At 39.6% G+C, this 12500-nt stretch overlaps 1 protein-coding gene across 1 annotated transcript in view; it reads right to left on the bottom strand.

Moving 5' to 3' along the window:
• Positions 1 to 1027: 1027 nt before the first annotated feature.
• The window catches only part of LOC143290451 (uncharacterized), a 97442-nt gene continuing 85969 nt past the window's right edge, over positions 1028 to 12500 (bottom strand). The window contains exons 20-23 of the mRNA XM_076599892.1: positions 11946 to 11980; positions 9549 to 9639; positions 6172 to 6302; positions 1028 to 1944 (exon numbers count right to left, since the gene is read on the bottom strand). Coding sequence (XP_076456007.1) covers positions 1907 to 1944; positions 6172 to 6302; positions 9549 to 9639; positions 11946 to 11980 — 295 coding nt within the window. The 3' untranslated portion in view covers positions 1028 to 1906. The remainder of the gene's footprint in view (positions 1945 to 6171; positions 6303 to 9548; positions 9640 to 11945; positions 11981 to 12500) is intronic.

Genomic DNA, 12500 nt, shown 5'->3' with positions numbered 1-12500 from the left:
AACGGAGTATGGCTGCCTACATGGCGGGGTAAAAACGGTCATACACGTAAAAAGCCCACTCGCGTATATACGAGTGAACGTGGGAGTTGAAGCCCACGAACGCAGAAGAAGAAGTAGAAGATCGGCACACAGTTTAGGAGGCGTCGGCTCACTCTGACCATCTCCCACCTACCTCCTCTCGTATAAGTGAAGTGATGGCCTAGTTGTAACGCGTCCGCCTAGGAAGCGAGAGAATCTGAGCGCGCTGGTTCGAATCACGGCTCAGTCGCCAATATTTTCTCCCCCCCCCCCCCCACCATCCACCCTCAAACACACACACTAGACCTTGAATGGTGGTCTTGACGCTAGTCATTCGGATGAGGCGATAAACCGTGTGCAGCATGCGCTTAGCGCACGTAAAAGAACCCACGGCAACAAAAGGGTTGTCCCTGGCAAAATTCAGTAGAAAAATCCACTTCGATAGGGAAAGCAAATAAAACTGCACGCAGGAAAAAAAAAAAAAAAAAAAAAAAGGGCGGCGCTCTCAATGCAGCGATGCACTTTCCCTGGAGACAACTGCCCGAATTTCACACAGAGAAATCTGCTGTGACAAAAAAAAAAGAAGAAAAAAAAAGAGAAATACAAATACAAATATCGCCGTGTGTCGACGCCGTTTCCCTCGAGAGAATCTTGATAATCATCTCTGGAGAGTCATTTCAAACCGTAATCAATAAACAGTTCCACTTTAATGTTTCCCCGTAACGACGGAGAGTTGTCCAAAGATGGAATGCAACAAGACAAACAATTCTAAAAAAAAAAAAAAAAAAATCATGTAATACTATTCAATTTTCAAAAATTAAAAATTTAAACAGGGTGTACTAGGAACCAACCTAAGCTTGCGGCTTGCAGAAATCTATTTCAATCGTTTTTATTTTCTCGGAAGATACTGGGATGCAACTCCACCGATATATATATATATCTATATATATATATCTATATATATCTATATATATATATATATATATATATATATATATATATACTTGTACTTCGCCAATAAAAATCCCAGGTCGATTACACATCAGTAAACCCAACGCCAAGTGTTCTGGCAATGTCATTGCATAACAGTGTTATTTGAAAAAAAAAAAACAAATTGTTGCCCTCATCATCTTTCATTCCAAGACTTTATGAGATGCACACACCCGGGCTGCTCAGCGTGTCTTCCTTCCCCACACAGTCACTTCCACGATGGTCCTGTATCAGTGCACAGAGAGCTGTCATCAGATCGCCCCAAAGCAACCGGAGAGAGAAGGCCCCGCGTTGCTTCTTGTTCATTTCAGTGATGTTGTCCCGTGTCTGTCCTGATTCAGGAGGCGCACAGCCTGTCCTGACAACAGCTGTCTATGGTTTGTGGGACGTGTCTGATCAGCGTGCTCCCTGAGGTGAACAGTCTTTACGTCCTTCCATTAACTCTCTCCATACGAACGGCGAAAGAGACGACGTTAACAGCGTTTCATCCCAGTTACCATCATCAAAATATTGCAAGCGGAAGGCTCTTATACTGAAGAGGTGAATGTTGACAAAGAATACCACAGTTCTGACGACGGAAGCTAAAGGTTGGGTCATTCAGACACCCACTGGACATCCGAGGGGTCTGTGTAGAGGAGAAGAGAGGACTGGCCGTACTGAGTGAGTTAAAAAAAAAGGTCCACACTCGTGAATCTGCTGACGTCACGTCCTTCCACCAACATGGCCACCACCACCCCTGACGTCACACACACCTTGACACGAGTTCATCCCTGGCACAGGGCTGTGAGGACATGGAGGCTTTGGGTCACCGTGGGATGAACAGTGCTCGTGCAGTAAGGTCATCTTCACATCACGTCTGTCCCCTCCCCCCCCTCTCTCTCTCTCTGTCTCTCTCTTTCTAGACGCGGTGATATTTTATCGACGTATCAAAGGAACCTGCAACATACCAGATCACTTAGACCATGTCTGCAATGTTAATCAACATGTGAAGCAAACAAGCAAACAACGATATAATCATAAGATATAATCAAAAACGTTGTATAGGAAATAATTGGAAAGGCCACTGATCTGAATCAATCAAGCAGATAACCATATTATCATAACGCATAATCAAAATCGTTGCATAGGAAACAAGAGAGGCAAGGCCTTCAAGACTCACTTGTGATAAATTAAGTCCCCTACATTAATTATAGAGTAATTTCCCTTTTTTACTATCTGCACCAAAACGTTTGCAAAATAAATAAAAATTCCATGCTCAGCAAAAGAAGTTCCTGTTTGAACAAAAAATGATAAGAATGACTCCTCTTGTTGTTGTGTCAGAGTGCCAAGTTTAGAGAATACAAAAAATATAAATATAACAGTAAATGCAGTTTGCATATAATTAGGCTTCTTTTTTATTTTTTGTGCCCATCCCAGAGGTGCAATATTGTTTTAAACAAGATGACTGGAAAGAACTGAATTTTTCCTATTTTTATGCCAAATTTGGTGTCAACTGACAAAGTATTTGCAGAGAAAATGTCAATGTTAAAGTTTACCACAGAGACACACACACAGACAACCGAACACCGGGTTAAAACATACTCACTTTGTTTACACAAGTGAGTCAATAATGAATAAGGCCACTGACCTGAAGCAAAGAAGCAAGCAACCGTATACTCATAACATAATACAATCAAAAACGATGCATTGGAAATATAATGGAAAAGGACAACTGATCCGATTGAAAGTAATAGTTTCTAAAAGCATTCTTTTGATAATGGCAGTAAGGCTGGCTCGTACCACTTGTACCACCACCACCACCACGACAGCGACAGCGACGCACCCACACTGAGCAACTGGAGCAAATCTTCTGCAAAACTAAATACAGGCATGCTGGTTTCCTCACACGTGCCATCCGGGTTTTGGAACGCCTTGCCCCAGAGAGCTGTGGACGCTAGCTCAGTCGACACCTTTGTATCGATGGTCTCCAGGATATGAATACCAGAATATACCTTTTTTTAAATAAAAAAAACAAAAACAAACCTATGTAGACCTAAATATATCTTCCGCAGACCCCCTTTTATTAACTCACTTGTGTAAACAAAGTGAGTCTATGTTTTAACCCGGTGTTCGGTTGTCTGTGTGTGTGTGTGTCTGTGTGTCTGTGGTAAACTTTAACATTGACATTTTCTCTGCAAATACTTTGTCAGTTGACACCAAATTTGGCATAAAAATAGGAAAAATTCAGTTCTTTCCAGTCATCTTGTTTAAAACAATACTGCACCTCTGGGATGGGCACCCCCCCCCCCAAAAAAAAAAAAAAAAAAAAGCCTAATTATATGCAAACTGCATTTACTGTTATATATATTTTTTGTATTCTCTAAACTTGGCACTTTGACCTCTTATTCTGACACAATAACAAGAAGAGTTATTATTATCACTTTTTTGTTCAAACATGAACTTCTCTTGCTAAGCATGGAATTTTTATTTATTTTGCAAACATTTTGGTGCAGATAGTAAAAAAAAAGGGAAATTACTCTGTAATTAATGCTAGGGGACTTAATTCGCTTTAAACTGATCTTTCTCATCTTAAACATTACATTTTGAAATTAAACACAATACATAAAAAGCTTGGATTTTTTTTCCAGTGTATCACAAGTGAGTCTTGAAGGCCTTGCCTCTCTTGTTCAGAAAACCTCAACCATCTATTCAACACAGCCATTTCACCCACTCTAGGAAGACATTGTCGGGAATGGCCAGAGGGCAAAACTGATGCGGAAGTGAAGCTACTCATAGAAGAAAACAGTAAAGAAGAGGACATCATCATATACACAGATGGCTCAGTCACCAAAGACCAATCCGGTTGGGGATTCACTGCGAAACAAAATGGAAAAAACAGTTAGGGAAGAGAATGCTGCCTACAAAGTCACAACCTCCAGCCTAACGATGGAAGTTGAAGCTGTGACACATGCCCTCCAGTGACTATCGTCCATCCATACTGAAACTGAATAGTCAGGTCTTGACTGTGATCGACGGAAGGAAGGAAGGGAGGAAGCTGGTGAGTGCATGGTGAAACCGTTTGTGGCATGCAGTGTGAGTTTCAGTTTCAGTTTCAGTAGCTCAAGGAGGCGTCACTGCGTTCAGACAAAACCATATACGCTACACCACATCTACCAAGCAGATGCCTGACCAGCAGCGTAACCCAACGCGCTTAGTCAGGCCTTGAGAAAAAAAAAGGTGAATAATTAATAGATAAGCTTACATAAATAAATAAATAAATAAATAAATAATAATTATAATATAGAAAAAGGTAGTAGTAGTAGTAGTAGTAATAATAATAATAATAATAATAATAATAATAATAAAATAATAGAAATTAAAAAAAAGAAAAAAGACAACAATGATGATAAATAAGCAAATAAATGTAAAACATGAAGACACACATTCACACATACACCCACACATGCATAACAGATATGCACCAAACATGCAGTTTCACAGATATGAAAGCACAGTCAAATACATATAAACGTACATGAGCTCCAACACACACACACACACATACACACACCACACACATTACCCTGCACCTCCTCTACCCCCCTCCATGCAGTGTGAGTGAGGCAAAACCTCCGGTTGGACAGGGAATGTGGAGAAAAGGGGGTAAGAAGCGCCACAGGCATTGAGAAAGTGTCTACGAGTCAGCTACGATGAAGGTCAATGTGATGTGCATGTGGCTGATTTGAACTGAGTCTAGAGAATCCAGAAGAGTACAAAAAGTTGCTCAATGGCCTGTAAAAGGATTGAACATGATGATTTTCTTTTTTTCAAATACATTATTTAACTGCGCAAAAGATGCTTTAAATGTTCGGGGCACCATTAAATTGGTTTTGATAGAAACCAGAACTGGAATAGTAAAAAAAAAAATAATAAATTTTTTTTTTTTTAAATTATAAAAAACTTGTGGATTTTCACAGTGCGTTTATTATTGAAATGTCTGTTGATAAAGAACTGCTTGATATTGATGTTTTAAAGCATTATGTCCCTTGCTGATACCGTACAGTGTGATTCTTTGGAAGAACCCAGTGATAATATAACTAGAAGTTGAGGAATCTGTGAACGTTTTTAAAAACGGTAAAGCAGCTGGCGCTGGCGGATTATGTCAGGGGATTTGAAAAATATTCACCAGCATGACTAATTGCTTCTTTACCGAATATTTCAACAGACTTTTTGATACCGGAAGCTTTCCATTGAGTTACTCCGAGTTTTTAAATCAACCCCTTTTCTAAAACAGAAAAGGCGACGACAATGCCCCTGATGATTACAGAGAAATCTTTATATATCGAAGTAAACTGTACAGTTACATTTCAAATCAGCGATTCACGACATGGATTTAGGATAACAATTTGAAAGATTAATCACAAACTGGTTTTAGACATTGTTAAATGCACAACTGATCACATTTTCACTCATACGGCATTACTAGTCACAACCAATTTATGCAAAATAAAAAAATATATATATACTCTGTTTCGTTGTGTATTTAATCTGATAAACATTCGATGTCACTCGCTGGTACTGGCAAAAGAAAAAGAAGTAAAAATGTAAAATGTTGCCTACAGTGCAATGTAGGAAATGCTAAAAGTCAGTGTGTTAATCTAAAAAAAAATGGTGAAAATGTTCGTCTGCCTTCGTGGTTCAAACGATGCGAAACATGTTGCTTCGTTTTCTTGTTATTGTTCACAACTTGACTCAAACATTGTATTCATTCGTAATAATAAATAATACTGCTCTAACTCCGTATATCTTTTTAACTTTTATCACAGCTGGGTCCGTATCGCAGTGTATATACAAGCCTGTACCATAGTGTGTATACGGACCTATATACCAGTGTAAACACAGATCTGAAGCGTAGTGTGTAGACGGACCTGTATCATAAAGTTTATAAGGACCTACATAAAAGTGCGTAAATCTGTACCATAGTGTATCTATGTAACCATATCGAAGAATAAACAAGGGTCTATATCTGTGAGTGTATAAAGACTCACATCGTAGTGTAAATACGACCATATACCACAGTATAAATACGGATTAATATCTGGGATTGTATACGGATATACCGTAGTGCAAATAAAGACTTATATCAGAATGTATCACAGAACGTAAGCTCCGAAGACTCTATACCTCTTGAGTCGGAAAGCGAGGAAGGCGGGAAGAGGTCAGGGGGCAAGGGTTCGTGACCTTCCCGCGTTCTGGACACGGCACGTCGGAGTCGTCGTATGCTGGTGACGGCACCGATCCTCTCATACAGCTCTCTGAAAACAGTCAGCCACCACATTCATTATGATAACAACGATGATAATATCAATGATAATCATCATCATCATCATCATCATCATCATCATCATTATACTCGTACAGCTCTCTGAAAACAGTCAGCCACCACATTCATTATGATAACAACGGTGATAATATCAATGATAATGATCATCATCATCATCATCATCATCATCATCATCATTATACTCGTACAGCTCTCTGAAAACAGTCAGCCACCACATTCATTATGATAACAATGATGATAATATCAATGATAATGATCATCATCATCATCATACTCCTACAGCTCTCTGAAAACAGTCAACCACCACATTCATTACGATAACAACGATGATAATATCAATGATCATGATAATCATCATCATACTCCTACAGCTTTCTGAAAACAGTCAGCCACCACATTCATTACGATAACAACGATGATAATATCAATGATAATGATAATCATCATCATCATACTCATACAGCTCTCTGAAAAGTCAGCCACCACATTCATTACGATAACAACGATGATAATATCAATGATAATGATAATCATCATCATCATACTCCTACAACTTTCTGAAAACAGTCAGCCACCACATTCATTATGATAACAATGATGATAATATCAATGATAATGATAATGATAATGATAATCATCATCATTATCATCATACTCCTACAGCGCTCTGAAAACAGTCAACCACCATATTCAATATAACAACGATGATAATATCAATGATAATCATCATCATCATCATCATCAACATCATTATCATCATACTCGTACAGCTCTCTGAAAACAGTCAGCCACCACATTCATTATGATAACAATGATGATAATATCAATGATAATCATCATCATCATCATCATCATCATCATACTCGTACAGCTCTCTGAAAACAGTCAGCCACCACATTCATTATGATAACAATGATGATAATATCAATGATAATCATCATCATCATCATCATCATCATCATCGTTATCATCATCATCATCATACTAACAAGATCAACAACATTGCTGCTACTCCTCTTCCTGCTTCTACTACTGCTACTACTACTACTACTACTACTACTGCAACTACTAATGATGATGAAGAAGAAGAAGAAGAAGAAGAAGAAGAAGAAGAAGAAGAAGAAGATTGATTGATTGAATCTTTAATGGGTAAAGAATTAGGCACAGTAAAGGCCTTTTTACAATTCTGCCCATTTAACGACATAAAAAATAAAGAACGAACGACACAAAACATAAAAATAAAGAAATAAACTGAAATAAAATAAAATAATAAGAACGACGAATAAGAATAGGAACTTGAATAGTCTATTAAAGGTAACAAAGCGATGAAAAACTGGAACAATTTGTACATTACATGTACATAGGTACTTACACACACACACACACACACACACACACACACACACACACACACACACACACACACACAAAATTATAAAACAAGCAACAAAGAAGAAGAAGAAGAAGAAGAAGAAGAAGAAGAAGAAGAAGAAGAAGAAGAACAACAACAACAACAACAACAACAATGGGCAATCATAATGCGCCAGCGCCTAGATATCAATGAAAGCAGATAAAAACAGATATGCTTTGAAGCCAGATTTTAACTCAGATTTTGTTATAGCATGATGAATTTGGTAGGGAGGTTTATTCCAGGTGACAGGACCAAGTATGGAAAAGGCAATAAAGTAAACAAATCAATATATAAATGAATGGGGAAGTATCAGTATCAGTAGCTCAAGGAGGCGTCACTGCGTTCGGACAAATCCATATACGCTACACCACATCTGCCAAGCAGATGCCTGACCAGCAGCGTAACCCAACGCGCTTAGTCAGGCTTTGAGAGAGAGAAAAAAGAAGAAGAAGAAGAAGAGGTAAATGAATATCTAAAACAAAATGAATGTAAAAAAAATATATATATAATAATATATCAAAAATAAAAATAAAAATGAAATAAGATTTAAAAAACGAAAAAAGAAAAGATAATAGAAGAAGAAAAAGAAGAAGAGTTTATTATATATATATATATTTTTTTTTTTCTCAAGGCCTGACTAAGCGCATTGGGTTAAGCTGCTGGTCAGGCATCTGCTTGGCAGATGTGGTGTAGCGTATATGGATTTGACCGAACGCAGTGACGCCTCCTTGAGCTACTGACACTGACACTGAATGGGGAGAAAAAAACAACAACCAAAAAACAGCAACAACAAAGGGCATGGTTAAATTCTCACAGGACATTTTAAACAAGCTAAGGAAAGAAAGAATTTGTGTAAATCGAGTTACTTCTTAAGTACAGTTTCACACAAGACTAGCCTATTGGTTTAAATTCTGGCTCCTCAAATACGATGTCAGAAAAATCTTGCTAGAAATAATTAGTTTACGTCAACAAGTAACTGACATAGTGCTTTCGTAACTTCCTCAGTAGTGTGTGCATCATTTGCATGACAATGAGGCAGATATATAGCTATATATATTTTTTTACATAACAAAATACGGAACACCCTTAAAGTAGAACAGAACAGAGCAGAATAGAACGTCTTTTTTTACCAAGTGTACTGGCGTCACGAGGAATATTGGGAGGGAGAGGGGGCCCGGGGGTTAACATATAAAAAGTACAAACATGAATCGGAAACCATATACAACCACAAAAATTTAACAAAGTACAATTTTTAGACACATGCATGTCCACACACACACACACACACACACACACACACACAGAGAGAGAGAGTACGTGTCGTGTATATCGGAGTGGACTTTACTACTACGAAATTGTTACTATCTTATTTCTTTTTATTTGTATTTCTTTTTATCACAACAGATTTCTCTGTGTGAAATTCGGGCTGCTCTCCCCAGGGAGAGCGCGTCGCTACACTACAGCGCCACCCTTTTTTTTCTTCTTTTTTGTAGTTTTTCCTGCCTGCAGTTTTATTTGTTTTTCCTATCGAAGTGGATTTTTCAACAGAATTTCGCCAGGAACAACCCCTTTAGTTGCCGTGGGTTCTTTTACGTGCGCTAAGTGCATGCTAGCACACGGGACCTCACTTTATCGTCTCATCCGAATGACTAGCGTCCAGACCACCACTCAAGGTCTAGTGGAGGTGGGGGGTGTGGGGGAAATATCTGCGGCTGAGCCGTGATTCGAACCCGCGCGCTCAGATTCTCTCGCTTCCTAGGCGGACGCGTTACCTCTAGGCCATCACTCCACTTCACAGTTACGTACCTGGCAGGGTTGGTGTGCTGTCTCTGGCAGATCTCATACACGATCATGACGACGACGGCCAGCAGGAATCCCGTAAGGATCAGAGCCACGTCTGTAACACACTGGGTTTCCTTACTACACTTCGTACACCTTGTTTCCTTCCTTACTTTAATTCATACACCGTGTTTCCTTACTACAACTCACACACCCGTGTTTCCTTGCCACAATTAATGTACACACCGTGTTTCCCTGCTACACGTCACACACCGCGCGTTTCCTTACTACACTTCGTACACCTTGTTTCCTTTCTACACGTCACACATCGCGATTCCTTTACTAAACGTCACACACCGCGTTTCATTAATACACGTCACACACACTGGGTTTCCTTGCTACACGTCTGTAACATACTGGGCTTCCTTACTACACTTTGTACACCTTGTTTTTCTAAACTACAATTCACACACCGTGTTTCCTTACTGCAGTTCGCACACTCCCTTTCCTTACCACAATTCACACATCGCGTTTCCTTACTACACGTCACACACCGCGTTTCCTTACTACACGTCACACACTGCGTTTCCTTACTACACGTCACACACCGCGTTTCCTTACTACACGTCACAAACAGTGTTTCCTTACTACACACACACACACACACACACACACACACACACACGCACGCACACACTGGGTTTCCTTACTACACGTCACTAACCGTGTTTCCTTACTACACGTCACACACCATGTTTCCTTAATTATACGTCACACACACTGAGCTTCCTTACTACAATTCAGACACCACGTTTCCTTACCACAATCCACACACCGTGTTTCCATACTGTAATTCACACACCGTTTTTCCATACTATAATTCACACACCGTGTTTCCATACTACAATTCACACACCACGTTTCCTTACTACAATTCACACACCACGTTTCCTTACTACACACCACGTTTCCTTACTACAATTCAAACCACGTTTCCTTATCACAATTCACACACCACGTTTCCTTACTACACACCACGTTTCCTTACTACAATTCACACCACGTTTCCTTACCACACTGAATTCACACACCGTTTTTCCATACTATAATTCACACACCGTGTTTCCATACTACAATTCACACACCACGTTTCCTTACTACAATTCACACACCACGTTTCCTTACTACACACCACGTTTCCTTACTACAATTCAAACCACGTTTCCTTATCACAATTCACACACCACGTTTCCTTACTACACACCACGTTTCCTTACTACAATTCACACCACGTTTCCTTACCACACTGAATTCATACACCGTGTTTCCTTACTACAATTCACACACCACGACTCCTGTCCTTGCTACAATTCACACACCACGTTTCCTTACCACGAAATACTAAACATAGAGGAGCATTATGTCGATAGCGAATAAGTGCACATGAACTTGAAATTGAGCGAGGACGTCACTACAACTCAACTAGGAAAGACCGGCTATGTAAAGCATGTGGAGTTATAGAGGATGAACTGCATTTTCTGGACAAGTGTATTGTGTACTCTGACTTGAGATCTCGCCTACTTGTGACAGTTAATTCCCAGTCTTCGAATCATTGGCCAGATAACACTAGCAACACAATAATCCAAAGGCCGATTTCTCTGTTGCCACTAAGTTATTTCCAACCAGAACTGGCAAAATACATATTTGAATGCTTTAAAGTTCGCAGTCCATAACTGTGTCTTATGGAATATCCTGCATGTGCTCATAACTTATTGCTTTTACTTTTTGTTTGCTTGTTGTGTTTAGTTTATAGTGTCCATAATTCCTATGATGGGTTTTACGACAATTAAATGAGTTCTGAGTTCACACACACACACACACACACACACACACACACACACACACACACACACACACACACACACTAAAAAAACAACAACAAACAAACAAAACAAAAACAAAAAACAAAAAAAAACACCAGCGTCTACCATTCTCAATCATTTATAAACTATTTATTCCTCACTTTGTCTGACCACCACCTGCCTACATCTGATATAGGCCCAATTACCAAGTTTAGCACACATATTATTTTGGCTTTGACATCATCGTACATAATTTTCACAAAAGAATGCAGTTTATCTTTGATGCCATTTTCACACACACACACACACACACACACACACACACACACACACACACAGAGTGAAAGAGGGAGAGAGACAGACAGACAGACAGACAGACACAGAGATTTCACAGAGAGAGAACGAAAGAGAGAGAGAGAGAAAAAAAAGAAAGATGGAGGGAGAGAGACAGACAAAGAGAGAGAGAGAGAGAGACGGGGGGTGGCGGGCGGGGGGGGGGGAGAGACAGACAGAGACAGAAAGAGACAGACAGAGAGAGACAGTGACAAAGACAGAGACTCACAATCCCAATTAGTTTCGCACGTATCCGTTGAACAGCTGAAAAAGAAGATATACATACATACATACATACATACATACATATATATATATATAATGGGCGCAACAGCCGAGTGGTTTAAGCGTTGGACTTTCAATCTGAGGGTCCCGGGTTCGAATCTCGGTAACGGCGTATGGTGGGTAAAAGGTGGAGATTTTTCTCGATCTCCCAGGTTGACATTTGTGTAGACCTGCTTGTGCCTGAACCACCTTCGTGTGTATGCACAAGCAAGAAGATCAAATACGCACGTTAAAGATCCTGTAATCCATGTCATCTTTCTGCGGGTTATGGAAACAAGAACATATCAAGCAGGCACACCCCCGAAAACGGAGAAGGGCTGCCTACATGGCGGCGTAAAAACGGTCATGCACGTAAAAACCCACTCGTGTACACACACGAGTGAACGTTGGAGTTACAGCCCACGAACAAAGAAGAAGGAGAAGAAAAGTTCTTTGCTTCTTTGATGATGGATTGTCAATGGTCCCTTCTCAATGGAAACGTTGTGTCTGGAAACGTTTG

The sequence above is a fragment of the Babylonia areolata genome, chromosome 15 (assembly GCF_041734735.1).
Source record: "Babylonia areolata isolate BAREFJ2019XMU chromosome 15, ASM4173473v1, whole genome shotgun sequence".
NCBI lineage: Eukaryota > Metazoa > Mollusca > Gastropoda > Neogastropoda > Buccinidae > Babylonia > Babylonia areolata.
This window is presented reverse-complemented; position numbering and strand designations above follow the sequence as displayed.